Raw genomic sequence first — 26,651 nt, 5'->3', positions numbered from 1 at the left:
AACTGTTTACGTTCACTTAAAACATAACTGACTGTGTAAATGAATACTCGACAAGACCAGCATTTTGACATTTCGTGTGTATTTGACTGTTTAAGTGCAAAAAGCAGTGAAAAAGAACTCTATTTATTACTGAGAGGCGGTTTTATGTGCGCCTACTTTGGCTGTGAGCACAAAATCTACGGGAATGAGTCAAATTAACCGCAATATGGGCTATCCCACGTCAAAATTCAACCCCTTTAACAGCAACAATATTCATCCGGAGCAAATGAAAAGAGTGAGGGGAGGCGGGTTTGTGTGTAACTCGCAGAGAGAGAAAGCGCAGCTGGTATCGTCCGTCTATTCTGCGAAAAATAAGTATTTGAAAGCATGTCAGATATTACAGTATCAATATGCATCGAAAAACCTATATTTTTGACAACCCTGCATTGCACTTTTATTATTTCAGATGCCTTTTTAAAAGACTACAATTGAAAAAAATGTATATTATATATAAAATGAAATGTCAATGTTAATGTCAAGCCCTGTGCAATATGATAAAAGTGTTCTGTGGTCATTACATAGTACTGTGCAAGAAACCACATGAAAACAGGAATTTATTAACCAATAATCTGCCCATGTAATCATGATTTGTGTGAAAAGGAACAAACGTTGTTCGTGTTTTATTGCCACTAGTGTTCAATTCAGCTGGAAAGAAACTGCAGTAAATTGTATGTATAAGCACATTTTTGAATATGCTGAGAATGCAATATTATTAATTACGGAGAATGCAATATTATTCACGAGTCACAATTCAATCCCTAGCCTGAAGCTCACTTTGATCTCTTTACTGTAGTTGCTATTCAGGTTTATTATAAAACTAAAACCATAAAAACATTTTCAATACTTCAAATAAAAAAAAACATTAACTGAAACAAAACAAGGCAACATATCTCATTTATTTGTTTAGTTTAGTTGAAGTACTAAAATAACTACTAAATAAACTTCTTTATCAAATAAAACTAAAAAAACAAAACTTCCGACATTTTTAAAAAACTCTTAAAAATAAAGGTTCTTTATTTGCCATCGATGGTTCCATGAAGAACCTTAAACATCAATGGAACCTTTCCATTGTGCAAAAGGTTCTTTATAGTGGAAAAGGTTCTTTAGAATTTTAAAATGTTCTTCACCCTATAAAAATGGTTCTTTTAAGAACTGTTCACTGAAAGGTTCTTTGGGGAACCAAAAATGGTTATTCTATGGCATTGATGCATAAATATTTTTTAAGAGTGTAGCGGTCTGTTGTTGTTTGGGTATCATGGATACTGTGTCTGCAGTACCAAATGAGGAGAATTGATCTGGAAGGTCTTCATAGGTTTGTGTGTGTGGACATGTGTGTGTGTCTTCTACACACTCACACCGGGACTGATTTAGCAAGCAGCAGGAAAGAGTCGAATGCATTATTAAGTGATTTAAAAGAGAATCTGCAAAAGCAACAGTTTCTCACTAATTACTGAGAATGCAATAACATATTCATGAGTCAAAATTACATGTCTTTGCAAAATTCCCGTGGTTCAATCCCTAGCCTGAAGCTCACTTTGATCCCCATGGTTGCTACTCACGTTTAGTATTATTAACTAAAACTAAAACCATAAAAACATTTTCAATACAAAAAAAAAGGTACTAAAATAGCTACTAAATAAACTACTAAATAAAAAAACTTCAGACCTTTTTTTAGAAAGAATACAAAAGGCAATGTTGTATAACATGTTGATATTATACCAATTAAAGAATTTTTCACCCAAAAATGTCATGATTTACTCACCCTCATGTCATTCTAAACCCATATGGTCATTATTAACGTATCATTTTGAAAATTATCAGTCAATATTGACTTTTTTGGACAAAATTTGCATGAGATATGGACTATTTTTATCATGGTTTTATGGTGTATTTTTTTTTTTTTTTTACTTTTAATTAACAGGCCCTTTATTTGTGGCTGTTGTATTGAAAAAGAGAAGCGTGAACATTTTTCAAAACATCTCCTTTTGTGCTCAATGGAAGAGCGAAAAGTCATACAGGTTTGAAATGACATTGAATAAATAGGTTGACTAAATAATGACATCATTTCATTTTTGAGAGAACTAATCCTTTAAAGATCACTTCTGTGCTTCGCTTCAATCTCAAGCCCAAAGATCCCTTTTATCCCTTTAGTTCAATCTGATATTACAGCAATTCCCTCAAAATACTAGGAATGTGACCTTCAGGCATTGGGAGCGTTTTGAGAGTTTCGAATTATCAGCATGTCCTGATTCACACCTGATACATCAATCCCAGCGCCGGGTTTAATAGAGTCGTAATCCTGGCTTCACTTTCCCCTGAGAAACCCCCATCATCACAGGACGACATGATGCTAGAAAGCAACAGGTGCAAAGACTCCTCCTCACGTGCACATTTCACCCTGTGTTTACACTTCTGAATAACTCTGCCAACTCAGCCCTGTTCCACTCGTATCAGTCCTATCAAAACAAAACATGTTTTCCAAAAGCCAACATAGTATTTTTAAATGGATCCAAACCATTAAAGGGATAGTTTCCATATGTCGTTCTAAACTGTAGAACTTTTGTTGATCTTCGAAACACAAGTAAAGCTATTTTTCCACTTTTATAAGTCAATGAATTTTCAAGCTTCAAAAAGACATCATAATATCACTCCTATGCAATTTTACTTCACTTCAGTTTGATTAAAAACGGCAACGATTTAACAAATGCCTTCCTTTGAAATTTCTCTGCATTTTAAAAATATAAGATCTAAATTATTATCTTAAAATACTGCAATCAGAAAAATATCAAAACAGGCCTTTATGAAATAATATTTTATATTATAATTTATTTTAAAATATAATATAGAGTGTATATATATATATATTTATTTATTTATTTATTTATTTTTATTCAATTTTTTTATTAATTCTTCCAAAACCAAATATTGTATACTTTATTGTCCCCTTAGGGAAATTTGTCTTGGGCACGGTGTATGCTGCATTTCCAGAATAAAAATAAGACATTAAAAAGAAAAAATAAATGCAATTAAAATACATTCTAAATCAATCACAGAATAGATCAATCTAAATAAAAATTATAATATAGAGCAATAGATAATGTTAAGTAATCAGTACAAACCAGAGACAATCATAGGCCTTGCTTTGTCCTTGTCATTCAAAAGTCCAATAGAAACGGGAACAAAAGAGTTTTTAAACCGGTTCAATAGACATTTGGGCACTCTGTACCTTCTTCCTGAAGGCAGAAGCACATATTCAGGATAAAGGATGTGAAAAGGGTCAGCTAGTATCCTTTGTGCAAATAATCCATACTATCCAATCAACATTCATTTTACATGCAGCTCTGTATTCTGAATCATTTGTTTTTAAGGCATTTTAGGAAACATCTGAAACAAAGTTGATATTAAAATAAAGCACAACAGAGATAATCAAAAGACCAACCCGAAACAGTGATCCTCTGGTGGACTGTGAGGGAACGTGAGTACGTGTGTACGTGAGTCTGTGAGAGAACGTCTCTCTTAATGAAGGCAGAGGTGTGTGGAAGGCATGTATTAACACAGTTAAGTGTGGAAAGAGTGACCGCCTGCCGCCGGACTCTGTTGGCATTATTGCTGCTGCTCGACAGAATGCTGATCAAGGTCAAAGAGAAACAGGAGAAAGTAGACAAACCCGGACAAGTGATTTCACAAATCCCCCTACAGCTATAGAACAGAGATAAATAGACGAGAGCGTCTTGTTCAGTGGGACACCTGGTCCCGCACGACTGATTAGGATTTTACAAATATAGAGCCTGACTGAACCTGAGCGATGTATGAAAATCACATCGATAATGTCCATCAAGATATTGGTTTTAATTAACCTTTCAGGACAGACCTTCCACAAGCTGTGATAGGGCCTAGTATTCACTTCAGCACAAGGAGAAATTCAACTTGATTTCCATTTGTTGGGGAAAAAAAACAAGTTGTTGAAAACTTCTTGAAACACATTTAACTGCCAAATTCCCAGTTAAAAACTACCCATAACTACCCAAAAATCAGAAAAAAAACCTAATTTAAAGGGATAGTTCACCCAAAAACTTAAATTCTGTCATTAATTACTCCCTCTCAAGTCGTTCCAAACCCGTAAGACTTTCGTTCATCTTTGGAAAACAAATGAAGATCTTTTTGATGAAATCCAACAGATTTCTGTCCCTCCATTGACAATCTGCGCAACTACCACTTACGCAGCACGTTTGAGCTTCAGCGAGAACCAATGAGGTTCATTCTCGTGTTACGCAACACGTTTGAGCTTCAGCGAGAACCAATGAGGTTCATTCTCGTGTTACGCAGCACGTTTGAGCTTCAGCGAGAACCAATGAGGTTCATTCTCGTGTTACGCAACACGTTTGAGCTTCTGCGAGAACCAATGAGGTTCATTCTCATGTTACCCAGAGCGTTTGAGCTTCTGCGAGAACCAATGAGGTTCATTCTCGTGTTACCCAGAGCGTTTGAGCTTCTGCAAGAACCAATGAGGTTCATTCTCGTGTTACGCAACACGTTTGAGCTTCTGCGAGAACCAATGAGGTTCATTCTCGTGTTACGCAACACGTTTGAGCTTCTGCAAGAACCAATGAGGTTCATTCTCGTGTTACCCAGAGCGTTTGAGCTTCTGCAAGAACCAATGAGGTTCATTCTCGTGTTACGCAACACGTTTGAGCTTCTGCGAGAACCAATGAGGTTCATTCTCGTGTTACGCAACACGTTTGAGCTTCTGCAAGAACCAATGAGGTTCATTCTCGTGTTACGCAACACGTTTGAGCTTCTGCAAGAACCAATGAGGTTCATTCTCGTGTTACCCAGAGCGTTTGAGCTTCTGCAAGAACCAATGAGGTTCATTCTCGTGTTACGCAACACGTTTGAGCTTCTGCGAGAACCAATGAGGTTCATTCTCGTGTTACGCAACACGTTTGAGCTTCTGCAAGAACCAATGAGGTTCATTCTCGTGTTACCCAGAGCGTTTGAGCTTCTGCAAGAACCAATGAGGTTCATTCTCGTGTTACGCAACACGTTTGAGCTTCTGCGAGAACCAATGAGGTTCATTCTCGTGTTACCCAGAGCGTTTGAGCTTCTGCGAGAACCAATGAGGTTCATTCTCATGTTACCCAGAGCGTTTGAGCTTCTGCAAGAACCAATGAGGTTCATTCTCGTGTTACCCAGAGCGTTTGAGCTTCTGCGAGAACCAATGAGGTTCATTCTCGTGTTACCCAGAGCGTTTGAGCTTCTGCGAGAACCAATGAGGTTCATTCTCGTGTTACCCAGAGCGTTTGAGCTTCTGCAAGAACCAATGAGGTTCATTCTCGTGTTACCCAGAGCGTTTGAGCTTCTGCAAGAACCAATGAGGTTCATTCTCGTGTTACGCAACACGTTTGAGCTTCTGCGAGAACCAATGAGGTTCATTCTCGTGTTACCCAGAGCGTTTGAGCTTCTGCGAGAACCAATGAGGTTCATTCTCATGTTACCCAGAGCGTTTGAGCTTCTGTGAGAACCAATGAGGTTCATTCTCACATGTCAAGCAGGTTTGGTTGAGCTTCTGTTTTTGTTCACTGAACAATGTTTAAATGTGAACAAAAGCCTAAATTAAATCTGTTCATCATATAAAGCGATTAAGTCGCTTCAGAATAATAAACACTTTAGAACTGTTCTTAGTTCATGTTGACTAATGTTAACAAATGGAACCTTCCTCTAAAGTGTTACTGAGAAAAGTAACTCTTGCAATATGTTAATATGTTTTTATACTTATAATAAAGGACTATACGTTTAATAGATTATTTATTGATTAACTGTACTGTTATGTCATTTCCAATGCTTTATGGGACGAATAGCAAATTCACAATTTTGTTTTCCGAATGTCAATGACGATTTGTTGCGAATCAAATGTTACAATGTTGCGATTAATCTCGGAGTGGCTTGGTTTGGTTCATGGCTCTTAATTTTAGATTTATGTTTAAGACAAAAACACTCCGAGCAAGGCAGCTAAAACAGTCCACATGTGCTTTCCCAAGCATCCGTGCAGAAGTCAGATACAGAAGAATGGTCTGATAGGCTTGTAAGCCACACATCTGGAACATCTGCTCCATTTACTTTAAATATAGTAGTATACTGTATGGATAGGCTGTGCATTAGGTCTAAAAATCATTAGACTCGCCAACACCGATGACTGCAAACTGATGTCTAAACCTGCATGGATGGACTATCCTATAACCAAAACATTGCCATAGCTTTAACGAAAGAGACCTTACCTGTAACTCGCACCATGCCACTTCCACTGTGGTCTCTGTGTCCAGCCCCTTGTAGACCGTCTTGAACGACCCTCTCCCAATTTCAATGTTGAACTTCAGATACCTTCCATCCGGTGAGGTGGCCACCGCTTTGGTCTCGATGTCCTCTTTCTCGTCCTGTTCCAGTCTGCTCACAAATGGGCGTCGTGGAACCACATGCTCGACCTTGGACCCCTCATTGTCCGAATCTGAACTGGCCGGGGACAGAGGCGTCTGGACGGAGCTTCCCCAGTCCTCTGGAGCTGATGGGTTGGCGTTGGGTGTAGAAGACTCTGGCCTGGAGACCAAAGATGGAGAACTTGGAGATGTTTTATCTTCCTCAGTTCTTCTCTCTGATAATATGTTTTCAGAAGACCATGACAGCGCTTTGGAGAGTGTCTCGGTGTATATTTGCGGGTCAATATCCACACTGAGTTTATGAAGCACGTATGAGTTCCTCCTCGCGCTCAAGGAGTGCGTTCGCAGCATTGGGACTCTGGGGAGACAGTCCTCCTCTAATTCAACAGGTAAACCTGGAAAACCACGTCCAGCGAACTCAACTTCGGCATGAGACATGATGAGGACTGCTCAAAGCATCACAAACTGGATGGGAAAAGACAAATAAACAAGCGCGCGCATTAAACGCAAAGCATCAAGAACATGTGCCTGATGACGGTTGCGCCTTTTCTTCACTTTTACAAGAAAATATGACAAATATAACAGCAAATTAGGTTATAATAACAACAACATAAAAGATATATAGTTCTTTATATGGAATATGTAACGTCCACACAACGCGCTATTGAACTTAGATTTACCTTATTTAGAGCAGTCTGAAATTACTCCAGAATTGAAATAGCACATTACACTCGAGTCTCTCCACACACGCGCGCGGTTGCTTCGCATTCTGCAGAGGCGCGCGTGCACTACAGCTCTTCACAGTGCGCGAGCGGCTGACTCCGCCCCCTTCACCTGAGTGAGTGAGTCCCGCAGAGCGTTGGGTTTCACTGCAGGCTTGAGTAGGCTAAGTCAGTGCCTAGATCTATCTGTGCCATCAGAACACCTTGTGTCGGTTCGCTTGCGATGTCCGATCCGTTCTTTTGATTAAATTTGATCTCTTGAATGAATCGCTTGAACCGGATCACGTGGTCTGGACCAGGGGGGTTCAATTTTTTTAGAGGCCATCCAGATTATGATCATCGTCGATAGGGGTCTATGTTCTCGTATATTGTATAAAGATCTATTTAAACGACATTACAATTTCTCAAGCCAACATCAAAGTTTGTTTACAAACTCATCTAGTCATAATTCATGCGTATTTATTGTATCATAAATTGACAATCAAGAAATCCATTGGGAACAGTTACTTAAGAGAGTTTATTAAATTACTATTAAAGTTGCCCTTGACTTTCATAGTTATTCATACACACTCATATACGATAAATTTGACATCTAAATTCACATTTAGATATGAGCTGAAAGCCACACGCCCCATAGAGTCTGGGTGGTCTATTTTAGACTTTTTCTCATGCTGGATTTAGGACACGATTATTAAAGAATTATTCTGCCCCCAAAATACAATTAATAATAGCCTAATATATTTATAAAAAGGGCTTAGCTTGTCATATTTTTGTCTGAATTATTTTGGTCACCTAATAAAAGCAACATTCCACATCTGGAAAAAAAAACAACACTAAAATATTTAGCTAAAATTAAGTAACTCCCAAACATAACATTTTTGTTTCATGACCCTAATAATGATTTTGATTCACAGTGTCTACAACAGAATTGGCAAATTAAAACAGAAATGTCACAGAGCTTCATAATAATATATATCAAATCCATTACCAACAAAGCACACCAATAGCAATACATTATATTAATTGTAAAATCATTGTCTCTTATATGGAGAGTATGTTGTTTGTCTCACAACCATGAGAAAAAAAAACTTCTACAAATCATAGTAAACGTCTGCTTTAAAGACACTGGATTGTATTTATGAACATTAGCCCGTCTAAACCAGAAAAGGTCCAGGATCTGAGGGACAGCTCACATTCTCCAGCACAAGTTCAAGCGGTGCCAGAAACTTCTACCAACCATACAAAGCATCATTCATACCTCATACCTGAGGCTATCATTTACTCAGAGCACAGAACATTTGTGCAACTTCCCTCCTTTACTTCGAAGTTTTCCATGCAGTATAATTATGTTATTCAACGTACACTATTGTGTTCAATACATTGCTGTATATAACATTGGATGCAAAATGTATGCCTATTTAAGTCCAATTAAAAATGTATTATAAGTAGGCTACATTGCATCTATGTCTGTTCCATGATGTGTGGTCAACACTAAACTGTCCCTCGGGGAAGATTAATAAAGATGCGTTGCATAATTTTGTAAAGGGATGTTCAGCAGAGGACGCTGTTTCATGATACTTTGGCACGCACGTGAGCGCCACCTGTCTCTCTTTCTCTCTTACTGACTGTCACATGTGAAAACAGGTCATTTGATTTAGCAAATATACGTAAATCAGATATATACATAATCAGATTCCAAAAATTAAATACTGTAATGAGATTATAACACTTTTTAAAATACTCATAATAGTTATTTTTTTTTTACATGATTATTTATTATCCACAAAATGGCAGTAAATTATTCAGAATTCATTGACACTTTTTTATCTTTTAAATTTCCTGTTTTATGGAATTGTACGCAGACCACCCACTAGTCAGGCAACTATAATTACATGGAAAATTGAAAGGCCACAGGAAAAAGAAATCAAATATTTAATCTTTTTTTTTTTTGCTAGTTTTTTTATTTTAAATTTATTTTCAAATCATTTATTTTAATTTAACTTGATTAATTATGGTTTAATTAATTATTAGCTTTTCATACATTTATGAACCCCCAGTAGTTCCTTCCCAAACCCTAGATGGGAAACACTGACATGTAATGTTTAATGCATTTTAGGTTGTCGATAACAAAAAAAAATGGAATAGTTTTTCTTTCTCTTTGTATTTTTTATATGGTACACGATTGTCCAGTTTAAATCAATGTTATAAACAAGATATGTCAAAAGTAGTCAGATTACATTAACTACAATGTGTAATATATTACATTACAAGCTACAAATTTGATCATGCATCTCATATTCTGTAATGGACTACAAAATTTGTAAGTAATCTAACCAAATCTAACTCTTATGTTCTCTGATGGCGAGGGCTGGGCAACCTGTGACTCTCATGAGATCCACCAATAGCAAACCACAACCATTCAATCAATTTTTCTAGTTCGAGAAGCCGCTTCCCTTGGATATACGTCACAATTGTGAAGAAGACTAAACAACTTCATTTCAAGCCACCAATCTTCTACTTTTTTCCAACAATTAAATTAAATGCTATTTAAAATGATTTTTTGTGCACTGTATAAAATAGATTTTTACCTTTAAACATTTCAGTACATATCCCAGAGACTAACTCTGTAAAACTCTTAACCCAAACCATGAGAAACAGTAATAATTACAGCATATCAACTCTCCATTAGAAGCATAGAGCATGATGACTTTGTGCTGTAAGCCGTGGTTCAATGTTTCCGCCAAGCACATGAGATTTGCATATGAAAATCAAATATTTAAGGCAAGTGCTCTTCAGTAAAGACAAACACAGAGCATTTTCAAGGGGTTTTGCAGGAGAGAACTGAAAACGTCTCCATCATTTATTTGTACAGTATTACATAGGTATAAAAGGTGGTAAGGTACAGTGACAGTCAGGGGAAAAGGAGTCAATGCAACCAGATTTCAGCAAAATGTTGTTGATATGAATTCCACCGCAATCAGAAAAAGACATTTACTCAAGAACATTTTATCTTAGCCAGGAAGCATCGCAGGAGTCGAAAAAGCCGTGTCTGAGATTAGAAGACCGTCTTTTGGCTTTGTGGTTCTACACAGAACAAAGATTCAAGTAGAACAAGAGTCCTTCAGGATCGACAGCGATAACAGGAGTGAAATAAAAACATATGTACACAAATTGATTTAGTCTCAAATTCAATCTACATTAAGATATTAGTATTCCTTAGTTTTGGTCTGACATTTGCTTTGTATGCATAATAGTGAAGCACAAAATCTTAGTTCCTTAACTCGACTCCAGTTTTGACAGGTGTAAAACCACCAATTTAAACAAGTTCCAACAAGGAAGACCCTTACATGTAGTTTGGGCTCATGTGCCAAATAATGCCTTGCTGATTTAGCAGTGGAGTGTAATATACAGTCCAAACAAGATCCTAAGAGGACTGAGACAAAAGATCATGCTGGGCTGACAGAAACCCAACACCACAACCCAAAGTCTGACTTGAGAAAACCCGATTCAAAAGAACTTGACTCCTTTTCCATCATCCATAGAGATGATTTCTGCTTTCCCATCAGCCTGCAGGGCCTGCAGTGAACGCAGCAGCATCCAATCCTCCAGTCCATGAAACTCTGAAAGATACAACAGATCAGTGCAAACCAGTGATCCCAGTAAATCGCAACCAGGCAAGTTATACAATTATAAATACTTTTTTACTGATGTGGTGCAATGTACATTACATATCATTATATACCTTCTTTTTCCGTGTCATCCCCATTAGAGAGTTCATAAAGTGTAAACACCGAGTTGACCATGCCATTTTTGGAAACCTACATGAAACAATTGAGGGGAAAAAGAATGTGCACTTAAACACCTCAACTTAACAGATCACTTGCAGGACAAAATAAGTGAAATGCAATGTTTTCATCAGCAAACAGAGTTGACATGACAATTAATACAAAGATAAATCCAGTTTTTCATCAAATGCCAGCCCGAACCCCACCCACAACATTTTTTGGTCGGGAAGTTCGGTCTGGACTCGATCCATTGAGGAGTAATTATGATCGGTTCAGAAATCGTCGGGCCAATCGAATTGCCAGGGCGGGCTTTATACGATGATGGACAGATGATCTGCAGTTACGTCATCATCACGTTATCAAAGAGCGCTTGGGTTGAACTGGTTTCCCTCAGAGATGGCCGCCGCTGGAGAACTGAGATGTGTAGAGTCCGCTATCGCGTCTGTTGTAAAAGAAATCGACAGCGCATTCATTTTAAAAGACTAACAGAGAACTGCAATCAAGGCATTTGTCGATCGGAAAGATGTGTTTGCCGTCCTTCACACGGGATTCGGCAATAGTTTATTTTATCAGCTGGCTCCGATGGTCGCTAAGAAGACGGGACGCGATGAAAACCCTGTGGTCGTTGTGGTTTCTCCTTTGGTCGCACTCATGGAGGACCAAGTAAAAGAAGCAACACTCATTATGTTACTACTTCTTCCAGCGTGCGTGTAGTTGAGTTCTATTGACAACTATGCGTAGCTCAACATACGTCACTTACTGCGTTGCTCTGATTGGTTGCTCTTATTTAGCACTTTACAGAATATATGCTTTAAAGCAGCAGCTTTACAATATTCCACTTGAAAAAAAAAAACCAGTGACAGTGTCACTTTAGATTAGAACTACTTTTTTTCTACTATAAAGCAGCTTAACAGTGTGTTCATGTTTTTACTCACAGTGGTCTGACCTCGATGGACTGAACAGAAGAAATTACAAAGTAGGCGGAGCCTTAGAGCCCCACCCACCTATTACATCATCACCCCGGACCAATGGTAACTTTTCTGCAAAGTTTGCTTTGGCAATCTGTTTCGAAATCTCAAAATAAACTCCAAACGTACACTGTAAAAAATTATCGTGATTTTAACGGTAAAAGACTGTAAAAATGCTACAGTGAAAAACTGTTAATTGGTTAACAGAACCTTTCCTGACTATATATGGTAAATAACTGTGATAGATCAAAATGGTAATTTTACTGTAAAATACCGTTAAATTTACAGTTTTTGAAAGTGAAAATGAACAACTCATTGTATAATTTACAGTGAAACACCGTAAATTGACATTCCCACAATTCCTTGCGTGACACTTCGCATTTGATGTATTTTTGTTGAAATAACAATAATGTGTTTCTTCATAGTTTGCTTAGTCTTTTTCTAATCAGTTATGTACATTAGGGTTTTATGTGACATTTAATGTTGTTAAATTAATGTTTATTGCCTTTTTAAAATGTCACCATGATGGTGTTTAATGTTTGTGTGAATGACACTGTGCAGCTTCTATATATTAATATTAACTTTCTTGTGGAAGAGCTGCTTATGATGAGCTTTGATTGATGATCATGTGACTCTCATCACTGCTGTGATTGTTGGTTGTCAGTGTATTACAATGGTACAAAACAGATATTAATACTTCAATAGGTCGGTAAATTATCATTATATCAGATAATAAAATACGGTTTATTTCTGTAAATTTTAAGTTAAGTCTGTAAAACCTTGCTACCGTAAAGTCTTGCTACTGTATTTTATACGGTAAATTTCTGGCAACCACAGCTGCCGGTATTTTACCGTAAATTGAACAGTTTTTTTTTACAGTGTACTTCATTTGGCGTGATTTAGTTTGAAATGACACCTGATTATTCTTTGATTTCGCTTGAAGTATATCAGGGCCTTTCCACCACAGAGACCTAAATGACTGTCCTTACTAATCAAAAGTGCAATAGTCAATTCATGCATGTCATAGGGGTGTGCCGGTTTCAGGATTGGTGATGACGGTTATGACGTGAGTCAAATGTGACGGTTCGTAACATAACCGTCGTCGTCCGGGGGTGGGGGGTTATAGGACGTTCGGTTGAATAACTGTTCGTCTGTTATAGGACAACTCGCTCTTAAAATGAACAGCAAGACAACTAGAAGTGAATGTGCTTTCCATTAAATGAATCACACACAGTAAACAAAACCTTAACAAATGAACTTTGCAATTTAGACGCGCAAACTGCGTGCCGGTGCGGTGAGACATACATGTTCGGGCAGATTCGGCTTGAAGTCGGTCATCCTCGGACGCGGCGCAGCGCGCGCTGTTACAAAAAAAGCGGTGCACACAGCCAAGCGAAATGAAGTCTTGCCGGTCTTGCGCACCCAGCGCGTCATTTTTTTGCCGTGCGGACGCGTCGAGTATAATTAAGGCCTCATTATGCTTCTGCGTCAACTCCACGGCGTAGCTACGCCGTCACTCCTACGGCGTCGTGGCCGTTTTATGGTTCTGCGTCAGGTTGCGTTGCATCGCGGTGCATTTCAACGCCAGAACGCTAGGGGGGTGTGTGCTTCGCGAATCTCTTTGCTAGTTTGTTTTGGTTCCGTGCGCCGGTTCCGCTTTCGTTTCCATTACCCTTCAAATTGCGCAAATTGAAATTGCGAATTGAAAATACGCACAATGGAATGACCATTTCGCAAAAACTCCCGTTTATCACAAAAAAAGATTTTACGCTCGCATGGGGAGGTTTTTCAGGCAATTTGAAAAAGGAATATTTCGCAAAACTGCAATGGAAACAGGTTTTGCACATTAACAGTCAGCTGACTTAGAAGACGCGGTGTGTTTGGGGTCCGTGTCCGCAAATAATAATAATAATTATCATTATTATAACATTTATTAGGCTACATATGTAGAAGACGCTTTTATCCAAAAAAGGAACAAAGCAATTCGTCACATCTCATTCAAAATACAGGTTGGACAATAATAATACAGGGCTAAGATTATCAATAAATACTTTTTGTATTACTTTTAAAATACTAATTAATATTACGAATAAACACAAGCTTTTGTCGCATATCCAAGTGTGTATGCGAGTGTGGAGCGCGCACTGGATGGCAGGGAGGCTCGGGCGCGAACACTTGCATTTTCCTATCAACAGTGGAAACAACTTAAAATACTCTATCATTTCTGGTCATACAGATAATAATAATACATTATTTGCAACTTCTTTTATTTGCGTAAACTCACAATAACAACAAAACGTTTTGCTTTTGTAAAATAAAATAAAACAATCAGGCGCGCTTTCATGGTCTCCGTGAACTGAAGCGCGAGAACTAAAACAAAATATCGCCTCTGTAGGCTATTGAAATGTCCACTTTAAAACGAACAAATTCGAATCGAAAGCTAATACCTTCTGATTATGTAATCCGTATGAAAGGTGCATTTCTCTCTAAAAGTGCATCCGGTGATGGAGATGTTTTTTAGCCGACATTGATATAGAAAACAATAGTTTATTAATAAACAATTAAAATGCCTCGATATTTTTTCAGAAACATTTATTATAACCTATATCTCACCTATAAATCCCCTTTCTGTGGTTATGGCTCTTCTCATTCAGCACTCCGGGAAAAATATAATTTCCAGGTTCTAATTTAGCCTTAGAAAACCAGTAAAATCTATATTTTTTCCATATTAATTTGTGAATATTTTAAATGTTTAATAAAGGGGCAAAAAAATCATAAACAAATATATGAAAATTCGTCGATATAATTTTTTATTTTTTTTTTGCGCAGCATTTGGTGTACAGTTCAAATTTAAATTTTGGTGTTCAACTTTGCGTTTTAAAAATACAACAACCGTTCATTTTTCATTTTGCAATTCCGGGTTAAATAAGGGAAAACGAATGGATTCATAAAAGAAACAATAATTACAGGAATAGCCTACTGGACTCTAACCTCAAAGAAATGCCACAATCAAGACCTCGGAGCAGAAATGAGGGAGAACTCCGTGTTTTTCCCTGCCATTAATGCCATGCGTCTCCTTCCATTAATAATAATAATGTCTAGTGCGGTGGCTACCAACGTCCGTTGCCATGATTTTTGGAATGATTATCGCGAGAGGAAAAAAAGACGTTTAGTCGCATAACGTCGGTCATTTGGCAATAGTTTTTTATCGACATTTAGAAAAAAAAATCGCAAAAGTTTTGCGCAAATCTGTAAACGCGCCTAATGGCGAGTGAAAGAGAGAGAATGTTGTTGCAGCTGGAACTAATCGAAGTTGAACAACAAATTATTTTATTCCAAATGTTTAATCGCAGAATAATTTAATCGTCCCTCAACGTGATACATCGTTGAAACAAACAGTGCACTTTAAAAATGGCAGTATAGCGGGAGGGGGAAACCGGAAAAGCTACACTCCCGAAATGATGTATAATCTGACCAATCACAGCCCTTGCGGTCTGCGTCGCCTCGACGCGTAGTTACAATTTTTTGGAGGTGCACGTCGAGCTACGGCGGAGGGGTCGGAGAGGGGTTCGCGGCGACGCAGAGGGCTCTGCGGGGGTACGCCGTCGATTCGACGCAGAAGCATAAAACAGGCTTAAACAAGGCTTAACCGTGTCAGCGCGCGCTCTGATCGGTAAAGGGGGACAGACCTCTCCCGAATCATCTCCAGCACTCAGCCTCCGACGCACCACTAACTCCACCTCCGTTTCCCTCGTAAGCTGATATTAGTATTTAAACATTCTCTATGATAAAAAATGTTTGTAAAAAATATTTTAATAGAACGGTTTTGGCGGTTATAGAGTTCTAATGACGGTGTTCAACTATAACCGTCGGTCTCACGGTTATATAATAACCGTCACACCCCTAGCATGTCATCTTAAATGTGTACAGCTGCAGCAAAGGCCCTGTTTTAAGAACGAACGGTGAAATGTTGAACAGCTCAGTGATGGTCTGAACATGGAAACAGACATTCAACTCTCATTACTTTACACAGTGACATTGTGTTTGATAATGCACAGGATATTCTTTCTCACCCACTGATAAATGAGTTTTCCCCACTCCTCTGGTCTCCTCCACATTATTAGACATCGTGATTTATTTTTATCCAACCATTCCAGGTTTCCTGCGCCAAAGCAAAGAACAAAATAATTGTAAAACTCATTTTACAACCTGGAAAAACCGTGTCTTCTTGTAAAAGCTTGTTTCTTCCCACCTTTTTTTCTCAATTCTTCAAAAACTACTTGTATGGCTTCAACTGAAAGTTTTCCTGAACAACACAAGTTATGGGAAATATACATGGCAAGTAATGGCAGAAAAAGAACAGACTTAATCCACAAAATGTCCTATCATCATATAAAAATAACACAAAGCCAGGTAGGACGCAGTGGCGTCCGTGAAAGGATACTCTCAATTTTCTTGTTGTTGAACATGGGGCTTTCCTGCGCCTCGAGCACGTCCAGCGTGTAGAGTTTGCGGTGACGGCAGTAAGACAGCACGAGTGAACACCACGCCGCCAACTGCTTCTGTCTCGTGTCAACATTTGGCTGCAATCTGCAAAACATAATAAAACATTAGGGTGTCTTAAACTACCATGTACTAACATTTAACTCAATCATTTGATACAATACACTTACTGTGTACATATAGGTTTTTACATTATACTTACATTAAATGTATCTGCATGTAATTACACTGTTGACCCTCTTAAAGGGTTAGTTCACCCAAAAATTCTGTCAGTAATTACTCACCCTCATGTTGTTATCAAGCGACAAGAATACTTTTTGTGCGCAAAACACCCCCAAAATAACGACTTTATTCAACCATCTCTTCTCTTCCATGTCATTCTCCTAAGCTGTTGACGTAGTGTAACAGCGCAGCGCTTCTGTGTTGTACGTCAGAATGTAGGCTCACAATTGGCCGTACAACCATAGACTGTAAAAAATATGGACAAAGCGTCTGTGACGTCACCCATAGACTTTCTGAAGAACGGTTTTGAGGCTGTTTATGGGGGGTATGGGCGGTGCCATCTTGGAAAATCTTACGATATTTCAAATACAAATGTTCAGAAAGGATACAGAGGTGGTATGATGTGTTGTGTCAGATCATGGCCGAGACGTCAAATTTCAGGAATTCCACTCGGTGCAGCCCGTTATCAGCTGTCAATCACGCGCTTATTTGTCATACATTTTATATCTAAATACGATCTAAACTACCGAGTTAGAAAAAAATTCACCCCCCTCACAGTTGTCAGGCACTCGGGACCTATCCAAAAATACAATAAAAGTCCATGGGACCAACATGTAAACATATAAATTTATGCTGTGAAAACGGACATTTTTACATGCGGTCTATGGATATTTGCTCCCTTTTGGGACCTCCCTCTAGCGGATTTTCGATGTATTGCAGTTTTTCGCACTTCCGGGTAGGCTTCATTTTTCAGATTAGAATGTTGCCGCTTGCGTACAACACAGAAGCGCCGCGCTGTTACACTACGTGAACTCACTCAGAGGCCCACACAGAAGAAAATGAATAGTTGAATAACGTCGTTATTTTTGGGGGTTTTGCGCACAAAAAAGTATCTCGTCGTGTGATAAACTTAAGGTTGAGCCGCTGTAGTCACTTGGACTATTTTAACGATGTCTTTACTAACTTTTCTGTGCCGGCAGGTTTCAATTACAATAGAAGCCTATGGAGGAGTGATCCAGCTCTCAGATTTAATCAAAAATATCTTACTTTGTGTTCTGAAGATGAACGAAAGTCTTACGGGGTTGGAACAGCATGAGGGTGAGTAATGTTTTGGGTGAACTAACCCTTTAAACCTACACATTCCACCAAACCTTACCCGTATCCCACTTCAAAAGCAGCAAACGTTTTTTTATATTACAACATGAACACAAATATAGTATATTGTACCAAAGAATTACTAACATTAGACTGACAGTTCCATCTCAATAACAATTTGAGGACCAATTTGCAAGAATGTCACACCTATTGATGTAAATGAATTCCAACAAGATCATCTTCTACATAATAATGTAACTATTTTATTTGGATAAATTATTAATGAATATTTACACATACATTTTTGTTGTACCCCCAAAATGACTGCATTCAGTATTTTTGAAGGGTTAGTCCACCCAAAAATGAAAATTATCCCATAATTTACTCCATAGGGTAAGAGGTCACTCTTCTGCCGGAACTAGACAAACGTACGGCCGTTACCGAGAGCCGGTGATTATAGTTCATAACGTTATAAATATGGATATTTATTTTTCTTTCTTTCACAAACACATGGCTTCAATTTAGAAGGCCTTTATTATCCCCTGGGGCCGCATGGATTACTTTTATGATGGATGAATGCGCTTCAAAATCTGTGTTACCATTCACTCCCATTATAAAGCTGGGAAGAGCCAGAATATTTTTTAATTAGGGCTGTCAAATGATTAATCACATCCAAAATAAAAGTTTTTTTACATAATATATGTGGGTGCACTGTGTATAATTATTTTGTATATATATAAATATATTATGTAAAAAATATATATATTTTGGATGTGATTAATCACGATTAATCATTTGACAGCCCTATTTTTAATATGAGGGTTGGCTGAAATAAGAAAGTCATATACACCCAGGACAGTAAATTATGGTATAATTTAAAAACTTCAGGGCTGAGTATAAAAAAACCCCCGTATATTTCCATGACTTTTGAAATTGTGTTAATTTCCATAAGTTGTCATAATTGTAATAACAATAAATTTTCCAGGCCAGGAAATGGCCATTTTCAAAATGTCCAAATATTTCCATGTTCTCCACTAAGCATGGCACTCTTTAATCTTTTTATAATGCAATTTTAACTTATTACAATTTCTTCTTGTTGCAAATCGCAGAAGCATGGCTATTCTGATCGCACTAGCTTCCTTCACCAAAGCATTTAATGTCATACAGCATTTAAATGCTCTATGAGACATTGCAACTGTAAGTATTGTAATACATAATTATACTTCATTTAATCCGTCGCGAGACTGAACTGTCCATGAAGTGTCAACTGTGGTGATTTGATTAACTTACTTCCGTAGCGGAATGCAAACAGCAGCATCATTATTCACGGTACAAATGTTTATATTTTACAATAGAGCAAAGTATTCAGACAATATTGTAGACACGAAACTAGTTGTTACATCTGCGGTCACTGACAAAAGGATTTACTTACGTAAAAAACGGAGGAAAGTTATACTGCCAGGGCCACTCAAAACTCATCGCAGATTTGTACTAGTTCTGTTGATGTGCGGCTCCGCTTCTTCAATCTGTTTCCTCTCTGATGGAATTATGGGAAACACCCGCCAAATTAAAAGTCTTTTCGATTTACAAATGAGAATAATATAACAAGAATAGTTTGTTTATTATTTTTTGACATCTAGTAAAATGAATTACGACTCGTATGGTTTTTAAATGTATAGAAAATAACGTAGTATGACAAATTAACAGCATATACAAAAAAAAAAAAAAAAAACGAGGAATAGGTTTTTTTCCCCCTGAAATGCAGTGGCGTGGAAATAAAGCCAGACATTATAATAACAAGTATAACATAATAATAACCCCCCGAAGATAATTTAACATTACAAGAAACATTTGATATTACAGTGCCATTTAGCTCTCATGTATCCGACACGTATTAAAAACTAATAACAGAGATATCTGTAAATAAATAAATAAATAAAAACTCATAAATACAATGATATATATGTCATGAATCGTCTGTCTGTCGGTCTGTCTTTAGCGTAAACAGAAAAGTGTGTAACGGTCATTCGAGCGCGTGGTGGCGCTGTGGGCGGATCCTCTCATCCGGGACATGAGACGAATGACGTCAAGGCGCCGAAATAAACAGTGCTCGGCATGAAAACTAATGCAGTATTATTTTCTGAAATAAAAGCACATTGATGCGTTCTACTATTCCGCGCAGCAGTTTGTAACAGAGGTGGGGAAACATCTGTAAGTTTGCCTCCGCCTCTTCATGTTTGTGCAATACAAATAATAATTATATTGAATGTTTATGAATGATGCTCAGTGAACCCTGTCTGCCCCCAAAGCGCGGAACTAGACAGAAAATGATGTATTGACACAGAACCATACAATTACATTACATTATAATATTATATAGATTTTAATATAAATATTATATTCGTTTTTGAAGTATAAAATGATTAGTTTGCAGCGTCTGCTTCTCCTCAGGTGTGCAGAGATGCAGGCGGCAGATGAGGCGCAGTCCTCTCTAGCGGAGCGGGTAGAGTCTATGGGAGTGAGTGAACAGGACAAAACTGCAGGAAAAGAGGAAGAAAAGGATAAAGAAAGAGACGAGGAGACGACTGAAACCGCACAGGATACTAAAACGGAGGATGACACAAGTATGCGCTTCACGTTAGTCTCCCAGGGGGTTTAAAACTAGGGGCCACAAAGGGAGTGCGTGGAAAAGTTTAGAGAAAAGCGGTGTCATAAAAAAATATGATTAAAATTAATTAATTAATATTGCATCTAGAAATACAGTACTGGAAGCTTACTAAAGTATGGAAGCTTGTTTCAGCCAATCAGAATTGAGTATTTAGACCATTGTATAAAACTTTTTAAAGGATGAAAATGTTGTCCTTTTTATCTCACAATTGCGAGTTATAAAGGAAGAATTGCGAGATAAAAAGTAGCTGTTACCTTTTTTTTTATTTTTTATTATGTGGCGGAAACAATAAAAAAAAGGTAATTGCAACTTTTTATCTCAAACTCAGATTTTTTTCCTCACAATTGCGAGTTTGCATCTTGAAATTCTGAGTGTTTTTTGTGTGTTTTTCACCACTGAATAAAAGAGGCAATTGTGACATTTTATCTCACAATCACAATTCTTCCATTTGTTTCTCGCAATTGCAAGTTTAGGACTTGCAGTTCTGACCTTTTTTCTCAGAATTGTGAGGGGGAAAAGTGAGGATTGAGATAAAGTCGCTATTACCTTTTTTAAAAAATACTTTGTATTGTTTTTTAAAGCTTCCATGATAAATAATGAGCAGGAAACTAAATAGTAGAAACTAAATGTTTTCCAAATAATATTTTAGACATTTGAAACAAACATTTTCGCAGTAACAAACTAAGCTTTTATACAAAGAAGAAACTACATGCCTTTTAAATTTTAGATGAGAGCGATCATATTTGGGGGTCCATGGCATCTGAAACATTGAAACCCCCTGCTCTATATCATGCTTTTTATATTTTTCACTTATTGTACCTTGGACTACCATCCAGGCTGTATATCAAAGTACCATGGTATCACCACAATACTTTTTGTAAGCCGTGTAAGTGTGTTCTGTGAGATAATACATATATGAACACTGTAATCGCTTCTATGTAGAGGGAGACAAAGAAGCAATGGATGTAGAGGAGCAGAAAGAGGGAGTAACCATAGATGGAGAGATGAACGGAGGTGGAGAAGGGAAGCTGGTGCAGAACGAGGAGGACTGGGAGATCCCTTACAGTGACGAGGAGATGGAGGACTCTAAGAGCTGGATGCCCCCACCCGAGGAGATCAAACGCCTGTACGAGCTCCTGTCTAAAGGAGAAGCGCTCGAGTTGAAGTGGGTCGCTCTTCCACGCCGACCTCCGACCCCTCCACGCACTCCCTCACCTGAGAGAGATGGAGAAGACTCGCAGGAGGCCAAACAAGAGGAGGATGAGCTCAAGTGAGTCCCAATATTATACAGATGGAAATGTGTCTATACACAGGTATACTCTGCCGTTCAAGTTTGGCATTGATGCGATTTTTTAATGTTTTTTAAAAGTCTCTTCTGCTCAGCAAGGCTGCATTTATTTAATTGAATATACAACAATAACCCAGTAATTTTGTGAAGTGTTATTACAATTATTATTATTACTAACTGTTTTCTATTTGAATATACTGTAAAATGTAATTTATTCTTGTGATCAAAGCTGGATTTTCAGCTTCATTACTCCAGTCTTCAGTGTCACATGATCCTTCAGAAATCATTCTTATATGATGATTTGCTGCACAAGAATCAATTTTGATTTTTTTTTTTTTTCTTTGATGAATAGAAAGCTCAAAAGAGCAGCATTTATTTTTATTTGAAATAGAAATATTTTGTTACATTATAAATGTCTTTATTGTCACTTTTGATCAATTTAATGCATCCTTGCTGAATAAAGTTATTAATATCTTTAATTTCAGCTTATGCAAATTCAGCTTTGCGTCACAGGAATAAATTACATTTTATAATATATTCATATAGAAAACAGTTATTTAAAATTGTAATAATACTACACAATATTAATTTTTCTTCTTCTGTATTTTAAATAAAAATAAAGAGACTTTTTTTATAAAAACATTTAAAAAATCTTACTGATCCCAAACTTTTGAATGGCAGTGTATGTGTACATTTATTTGATATTTGATCAAAAACAGTAATATCTGCTGCTTTCAACAAATGATAATCAGAAATGTTTCCTAAGCATCAAATCAGCGTATTAAAATGATTTCTGAAGGATCATGTGACACTGAAGACTGGAGTAATGATGCTGAAAATTCTGTGCTGCATTAGAATTTGAAATTACATTTAATAGTTTTGAATAGTTATATTTCACAATATTACTGTTTTTTACTGTATTTTTTATACCGATAGGCAAGGCCATTTTTAAACAAGTAAAATATATGTATCTATTTCTATGTGTTGCAGGGCCCTCACACCAACTGAGTTTGATTTTGATGAAGAGCAGACTATGGCAACTCCCAAGAACTCGTTTCTCAATCGCCGCAGGACACCAGGTATGATAAACATATTTTTTCCACAATGTATAGATTTGGTAATATTGGCAAACACAAAATAAATGAATAATGTGGACTTGACTTCATCCTTTTCTCTCATTTCCAGGTTCCTCTGCCCGCTCTTCGGTCAGACGCGAGGCCCGGCTGGACAAAGTGCTGTCGGACATGAAGCGTCACAGAAAAATCGAGGAGCAGATTCTAAGGACAGGTCGTGACCTTTTTAAAAGCGATAAAGCACGGGCAGGGCCTGCCGTCGAGCCGCCTTTATCACCGAACAGTCAGCGAGAGCGGGAAAAAGAACGAGAAAGAGACAGCGACCCCAGCACTGTCTTCAGTCCCAGACAGAGGAGATACTGAGGAAACAACAGACTGCTTGAACGAATGCCAGGTTTTTTAACTCAACATAATTCATCCTTTTGCATTGGACAGTGAGATGCTCATATTTTACTGATGTTGTCTTTTTTATTCAAAGGTTTTTTTACAATGTGAATAAATGTATTGCCTAGATTCTGATGTCTTGCTATTTTTGAATGATATTAAAGGGATAGTTCACTTTGAAATTAATTTTTGGTGTGTTTTAGCTTACCTCAAGGGCATCCAAGATGTAGGTGTCTTTGTTTCCGCAGTAGTTTCAATTTTGATATTTTTAGGTCACACCGTTCTTGTCTGTCAGTCATATAATGCAGGTCTATGGTCACCACCTCAAAGAGCATGCACAGAGAAGTCCAAATTAAACATGATTTAATGACTCGTAAATGTAAGTACACATTGATGGCCTGAGACACGAAACGAGCGGTTTGTGTGAGAAAACGAACAGTATTTATATCGTTTTTACCTCTTGTAAACACAGCCACGTCCAAGTGATCTGAGGGCGCCGGCGCTTCGGTCTTTTCCGGAAAGCGCCGGAAGTGATCTCTCTCGCGTGTACGTCACTCATACAATTGTTTTATTTTTTGTTTTTTTAAATTGTTTTCTTTCACGACGGTTTAAACATCCCGGATAAGCGCAAATTAGTACCATTTTAATTAGCCGTCTTACCTACAATCTCTGTTCTGTGTAAACAATGAGTGACGTACACACGCGAGAGATCACTTCCGGCGCTTGCGCAGACCGAAGCGCCGGCGCCCTCAGATCACTCGGACGTGGCTGTGTTTACAAGAGGTAAAAACGATATAAATACTGTTGGTTTTCTCACACAAGCCGCTCGTTTCGTGTCTTAGGCCATCAATGTGTACTTACATTTACGAGTCATTAAATCATGTTTAATCTGGACTTCTCTGTGCATGCTCTTTGAGGTGGTGACCATAGACCTGCATTATATGACTGACAGACAAGAACGGTTTGACCTAAAAATATCAAAATTGAAACTACTGCGGAAACAAAGACACCTACATCTTGGATGCCCTTGAGGTAAGCTAAAACACACCAAAAATTAATTTCAAAGTGAACTATCCCTTTAATTTCTTGGTAACACTTTACAATAAGGTTACATGAGTAATTGTTAGTTAATGCAATATATTTGTTACTGAATTAATTAATTTTTGTTAAAGGGGCTGTATGTAGAATTCAGAAAGCCTTGTTGTTAGCGACACCGGTGGCCGTTAAGTGAACTACAGCACGCGTAACGTACAGGACACTGAGCGTGATTCAATGGTGAAGTTCTTTTTCATTCTTTGCTTAGAAGTAAAAAGACTTTGGAAATACCTTTGCAGCAAAATACTTTTAACAAACATCCCGACGCCGTCCACACTGCTGAGAGCCACGTTTAGATGAATATGTAAATATGTGCTGCGCGCTTTCCTCTCAATAACAAAATAACCAACAAAAATGACAGTATTGAATACAGCAGTTAAGAAAGGATCTGATCGTAGCGATGTGGAAATGTTGGCACACAATCTGCGATTCAACGGCATCATGTCAACAGATGAAGTAATTCAAATTACACTTATGATAGTTTGATTATAAAGAATACGTGAGACTATATAGACTGACTATATAGATCTGGCTATGTGAGACTATAGTTTGAATTAATCCCTTTTCGTTGCATGATGTATTGACATTATGGTAACGATGATTTGTATTTATTTATCCTGAACATTGTAAGCATTAGTTTCATGTGTCACAGAACTGCGCGTAAACGTCACATCCTTTATATTTTCCCGGCAAAAACATCCCGAGTCCTTCACATAAAAATCAGTCTACAGGCTTTCATAGACACAACCTGGGAAGTCAGGGAAGGTCTCGTTTAAGGTTTACAAACTGTTTACACAAAGTGAGTAATTCATATGAAAATTCTTACATAAACATTTAGTGAATAAAAATACAACTTGAACAGTTAGTTCATGTTAGCTCAGGTCCTTTAATATGAATAATAATTATTCATAATATTAACATATACAATCTTTTATATTAATCATGCATTAGTAAATGTTGAAATTTACTTTAAACTAATGAATTATTATTGAATGCTTAATCTAGCATCGTGAGGTATTTTCATTGTTATAGTTCAAACTAAAGTTAACAAATGTGACCTTATTGTAAAGTGTCACTAATATCTTTGTTTTTCTTTCAAACTAATTTTAATTCAAATAAAACAAAAAACGTAATGCTTTGGGACTTCCATGATCAAGCAAATTTCAAGCTGATTTCCAGGCCTGGAAAAGTCATGAAAATGTTTTTTTATTACAAATATACAGTTTTCTATTTATTATTAATATCTAGTTAGGCTAAACTTGTTCACAAGCCATAGTGATGTTTTTTTTTTTTACTGAATGATTCATTAGCAAATTGTACTGAATTTGAGCGAGAAAATCCTTATCTAGTATTTACAAGCCACATCCGGTGTTGAACCCTCCCAGACTATCTGTTCAGTGCACACAGGGTTCTGTGAAGGGTTGCACATAAGCTGCTGTATTAGCGGGGTCATTCTGTGGCGTTAGCCTGAATTGCGTTGTCTGGATTCAAAGAATCACCCGTCTGGTACAGGCTCTCGAATTAAGAGGAATCAAGAGGACATTTGATGTAAAAACCCGTCCCTTATCTGTCCTTTTTGACTCCATTTAAGCTGGTTTTAATTCCAGATGGCCCCACAGAGGTCACAATGGCAGACATCGAGACATTAAACCCCCGTACGGCACATTCACAAATTATTGACATGCAGCATATGAGACAAGAGTATATATTTGAATTACACCAGTGCTTTTTTTTGTACTCATGTTAACAGGTTAACCAGGTTTACATATGGAAAAAACAACAGAAGTTAAACCAACTAAAACATAGATGCTTTCAAAGAAAACCATCAAAAGCAATCGTTGCAGTTCACTAGGATTAAATAGTTGGGATATCGGTGCACATGGAACTGGTACATTATAGAGGGGTTCACAAGGGACAAAGATGGACTATACACATGCAAAGTCATATACCCAATTCAGCGCAATGGACATTTTGGATTAGCATTCAGTCATTTGAAGTTTAAGCTTCAGAAACAGGTCTTCTGGCAGGATACTTTGCAATGTTATTCATATCTCCTTGATAAGTGGTACGGTTGAACTTGCAAGAGCTTGAAAACTGTGTTATTAAATCAAACATACTGGGCCAAATTCATCTGCAAATGAATCCTTGATTTATGACTAGACAGAGATTAGATAGCTTGAGTGACCCATAAACAAACAAAACAGGGAAATCAAAATGGTAAATATCTTCCAACAAAGCACAATAAATTAGGAACGTTTACCTGTGTGAGATGAACAAAATGGCTTCGAAGACAACAAAATGAATAAAGTGCAAATAAATTTCACATTGACCATGTAAAGTATCACATTTGTTTGGCAGAAACTCACCTCTGGCCCAAA

At 37.5% G+C, this 26,651-nt stretch overlaps 3 protein-coding genes across 4 annotated transcripts in view; 1 reads left to right on the top strand and 2 right to left on the bottom strand.

Annotated features, from left to right (window-relative positions):
• The window catches only part of wnk4a (WNK lysine deficient protein kinase 4a), a 73,896-nt gene extending 66,484 nt beyond the window's left edge, over window positions 1-7,412 (bottom strand). The window contains exons 1-2 of the mRNA XM_056246048.1: window positions 7,151-7,412; window positions 6,315-6,935 (exon numbers count right to left, since the gene is read on the bottom strand). Of these exons, the coding sequence (XP_056102023.1) occupies window positions 6,315-6,908 (594 nt within the window). The 5' untranslated portion in view covers window positions 6,909-6,935; window positions 7,151-7,412. The remainder of the gene's footprint in view (window positions 1-6,314; window positions 6,936-7,150) is intronic.
• Window positions 7,413-10,294: 2,882 nt separating this feature from the next.
• Window positions 10,295-19,310, bottom strand: vps25 (vacuolar protein sorting 25 homolog). Its single transcript, XM_056246051.1, has 6 exons — window positions 19,198-19,310; window positions 16,390-16,535; window positions 16,198-16,251; window positions 16,019-16,107; window positions 10,935-11,010; window positions 10,295-10,812 (listed from the first exon to the last, which is right to left on the bottom strand). The coding sequence occupies exons 1-6, from the start codon at window positions 19,242-19,244 to the stop codon at window positions 10,700-10,702; spliced, it is 525 nt and encodes a 174-aa protein (XP_056102026.1). The 5' UTR covers window positions 19,245-19,310; the 3' UTR covers window positions 10,295-10,699.
• A 507-nt stretch (window positions 19,311-19,817) lies between these two features.
• Window positions 19,818-23,307, top strand: pagr1 (PAXIP1 associated glutamate-rich protein 1). 2 transcript variants are annotated; one of them, XM_056246049.1, is made up of 5 exons: window positions 19,818-19,976; window positions 20,217-20,389; window positions 21,376-21,703; window positions 22,712-22,800; window positions 22,907-23,307. In XM_056246049.1, exons 2-5 carry the CDS (start codon window positions 20,227-20,229, stop codon window positions 23,155-23,157), a joined length of 831 nt encoding a protein of 276 aa, XP_056102024.1. In that variant the 5' UTR covers window positions 19,818-19,976; window positions 20,217-20,226; the 3' UTR covers window positions 23,158-23,307. The 2 variants fall into 2 exon arrangements, with proteins under 2 accessions (XP_056102024.1, XP_056102025.1); XM_056246050.1 differs by having other exon boundaries at window positions 20,200-20,389.
• Window positions 23,308-26,651: the final 3,344 nt, after the last annotated feature.

Source organism: Rhinichthys klamathensis, unplaced genomic scaffold (genome assembly GCF_029890125.1).
Source record: "Rhinichthys klamathensis goyatoka isolate OS25496 unplaced genomic scaffold, OSU_Roscu_1.1 h1tg000035l_1, whole genome shotgun sequence".
Classification (NCBI taxonomy): domain Eukaryota; kingdom Metazoa; phylum Chordata; class Actinopteri; order Cypriniformes; family Leuciscidae; genus Rhinichthys; species Rhinichthys klamathensis.
Note: the sequence above shows the minus strand (reverse complement) of the source record. Positions and strands in the feature narration are given on the sequence as shown.

Excerpts from the sequence above, each read along its gene's own strand:
- vps25 (XM_056246051.1), bottom strand. The coding sequence starts at position 19,244 with ATGAGTTTTGAGTGGCCCTGGCAGTATAACTTTCCTCCGTTTTTTAC. Across the intron at positions 16,536-19,197 it reads AACTTTCCTCCGTTTTTTAC|ATTGCAGCCAAATGTTGACA; the intron begins GTAAGTAAATCC and ends TATGTTTTGCAG. Across the intron at positions 11,011-16,018 it reads GAAAACTCATTTATCAGTGG|GTTTCCAAAAATGGCATGGT; the intron begins GTGAGAAAGAAT and ends TGTTTCATGTAG.
- pagr1 (XM_056246049.1), top strand. The coding sequence starts at position 20,227 with ATGCAGGCGGCAGATGAGGCGCAGTCCTCTCTAGCGGAGCGGGTAGAG. Across the intron at positions 20,390-21,375 it reads TAAAACGGAGGATGACACAA|AGGGAGACAAAGAAGCAATG; the intron begins GTATGCGCTTCA and ends GCTTCTATGTAG. Across the intron at positions 22,801-22,906 it reads CAATCGCCGCAGGACACCAG|GTTCCTCTGCCCGCTCTTCG; the intron begins GTATGATAAACA and ends TCTCATTTCCAG.